The sequence below is a fragment of the Saccoglossus kowalevskii genome, chromosome 19, assembly GCF_978046115.1.
Source record: "Saccoglossus kowalevskii chromosome 19, keSacKowa6.1, whole genome shotgun sequence".
Taxonomy (NCBI): domain Eukaryota; kingdom Metazoa; phylum Hemichordata; class Enteropneusta; family Harrimaniidae; genus Saccoglossus; species Saccoglossus kowalevskii.
Genome location: NC_140659.1, coordinates 13,987,742 through 13,990,040, shown reverse-complemented (window position 1 = coordinate 13,990,040; position 2,299 = coordinate 13,987,742). Strand labels below are relative to the sequence as shown.

The 2,299-nt window shown below is 43.4% G+C and overlaps 1 protein-coding gene across 1 annotated transcript; it reads left to right on the top strand.

Moving 5' to 3' along the window:
• The first annotated feature begins 526 nt into the window (after positions 1–526).
• LOC146730302 (uncharacterized) lies at positions 527–877 on the top strand. Its single transcript, XM_085493706.1, has one exon. The coding sequence runs from the start codon at positions 527–529 to the stop codon at positions 875–877; it is 351 nt and encodes a 116-aa protein (XP_085349832.1).
• The last annotated feature ends 1,422 nt before the right edge of the window (positions 878–2,299 follow it).

Below are 2,299 nucleotides of genomic sequence, written 5' to 3'. Positions count from 1 at the left end.
AAACTGGATGCGACAGGGCAGAGGTGGATTGCAGCATTAGCAAATTTTGACTTTGACGTATACTACAGGCCTGGATGATGCTCTTTCAAGACGGCCAAAACCTTGACCGACTCCTTTTCGAGAAGGCTCAACAAGATTTATTAATACAACTCCTATCGATACTGATGAAATGAAAGCAATTAGACAACTGCACGAATCTAGCGATGAGAGTCCATGGATTGAAGCGATAGCGCATACTGCTTGAGTCATACCATCACAGTTAGAAGACCTACCATTATATCCTGGTGAGCGTACCTTGCCAACCATGACAGCAGGAGATTGGGTGCAAAGGCAGAATGAAGATGAAGATATCGCGAGGGTCATTTAATTGAAAGGAGATGGACATACGCGACAACAGAGATTGATGTATCTCCGTCAATGGGACAGATTATGCATTCGGGACGGATTTTTATGTAGAACTCGACAGAACCATCATAACACTAAGTATTATCAACTGGTTTTGCCTCGTCAACTGAGAATAACTGTTATGGTGGGACACCACGATCATACAGGCCACCTAGGCGAAGACAGAGTCATCGACGCTGTTAGGAACCTCTATTACTGGCCTAATATGGTTATTGACGTGAAACGACATGTGCAGAAGTACGCCAGGTGTTCTAGGAGGAAGGATCTGGCTGGTGCAAAAATTCGGGCGCCGATGGAATCTATTGTTACTATCCAACTGTTAGAACTTGTAGCAATGGATTTCCTAACATTTGAAGAGGCCAAAAGTGGGATAAGTAATGTCCTCGCTCTGACCAACCACTTCACGAAATTCGCTATGGCGATTCCTACAAAGAATTATGGTTGCCCTGCAAGAATCCACTCGGACCAATGACGTAATTTCGAATCTCGCATTGTGCAAGAACTTTGTGCGATTTTGGGTATTGAAAAGAGTAGAAATACGCCGTACCAGCCACAAGGCAATTCGCAGTGCGAGCGAATGAGTCGAACATTATTGAATATGATGGGAACGTTAGAGAACGACCAGAAGCGAAACTGGAAGGCCTATTTGCCGGCTTTAGTGCATGCATATATTTGCACTAAACATGATTCGACAGATTACTCTTCTTATTATCTGATGTTTGGGAGGGAAGCTAGAACTGCGCTTGACGTTCAGTTTGGTATACAACCTGAAGATACTAGGAGTGGTACTTTTCTGACGAAATATATTGAGGATTTACGCGAACGTATGACATATGCTCAACAAATGGCTATTAAGTCACAGCAAAAGTCCCAGGATAAAAACAAGCTAAGGTACGACGAAAATATCCGTGATGCCATACTCAAAGAAGGCGATTGGATTTTGATGCGCAACGTGAATTTAAGGGGTAAAGTAAAGATTGCGGACAGATGGAAGGAATCTCCTTACCGTGTTATTCGTAGAATAAATCCTGATTCGCCAGTGTATGTGATAAAATTAAAGGAGACTGGAAGATGAGGACTGTTCACCGGAACTTATTAAAACATTGTTTAGATGAAAGTTGTTATGAGTGTGACGAGAAAGCAGTTAGACCCAAAATGACGAAGCCAAATTGTGAAAAGATGATTACAAAGCCCAAAGTCAAAGTCCATGTTGAATCGATGAAGACTGAGACAGAGTCGGGGAGTGTTGGGTATATTCCACCAATGGCTGTGCAGGGTCAAGATTGTCCGGTGTTTTTGCCTAGATCCAAGGGCGATGTTCTAGGATTTGCTACGGTGAATGAGAGTTTGCATGCAAGAATGAATGGGTCTCACAATGTATTGTCAGTTTTGGCTGGAACCTAGCCCGACTGTGTTGCAACTGAGACCGTTAAATCAAGTGGCAGTAGACCGTTAATGATAATGACCGTTAGCGTTAATGTTGCACAAATTCGGACTGAGTATTCTGAGGAGTCTGAACAGCCAGGTGGTGATGAGTCAACTGCAGTGAGATATGATGCCTCTGACGAAACCGAAGCAGACAACGATGTTTTGTTTCTGCGCGAGAAGGACAAACGCGACAGACGTGAAAGAACTTTACTAAGAAAATCCAGACGTAGTCGGAACCCACCAGATCGTTTTGGTGAATGGGTAAAAGCTACTAGATGTGAGGTGCTTGATGCGTCTGCAAGCCGAGATGTCCAGAGTGTGGATAAGCCGGTGAAGTATGGTGGGACAGGTATTGGAAGGTATTTTGTAGGTTGGTTGCCACACTCAGCCAGACCGCCAGTTTTCCAAGTTAATAATGGCATGGTTGTTTAAGATTGTGTCAGAAGAAATTTTTGTTACAAATTTG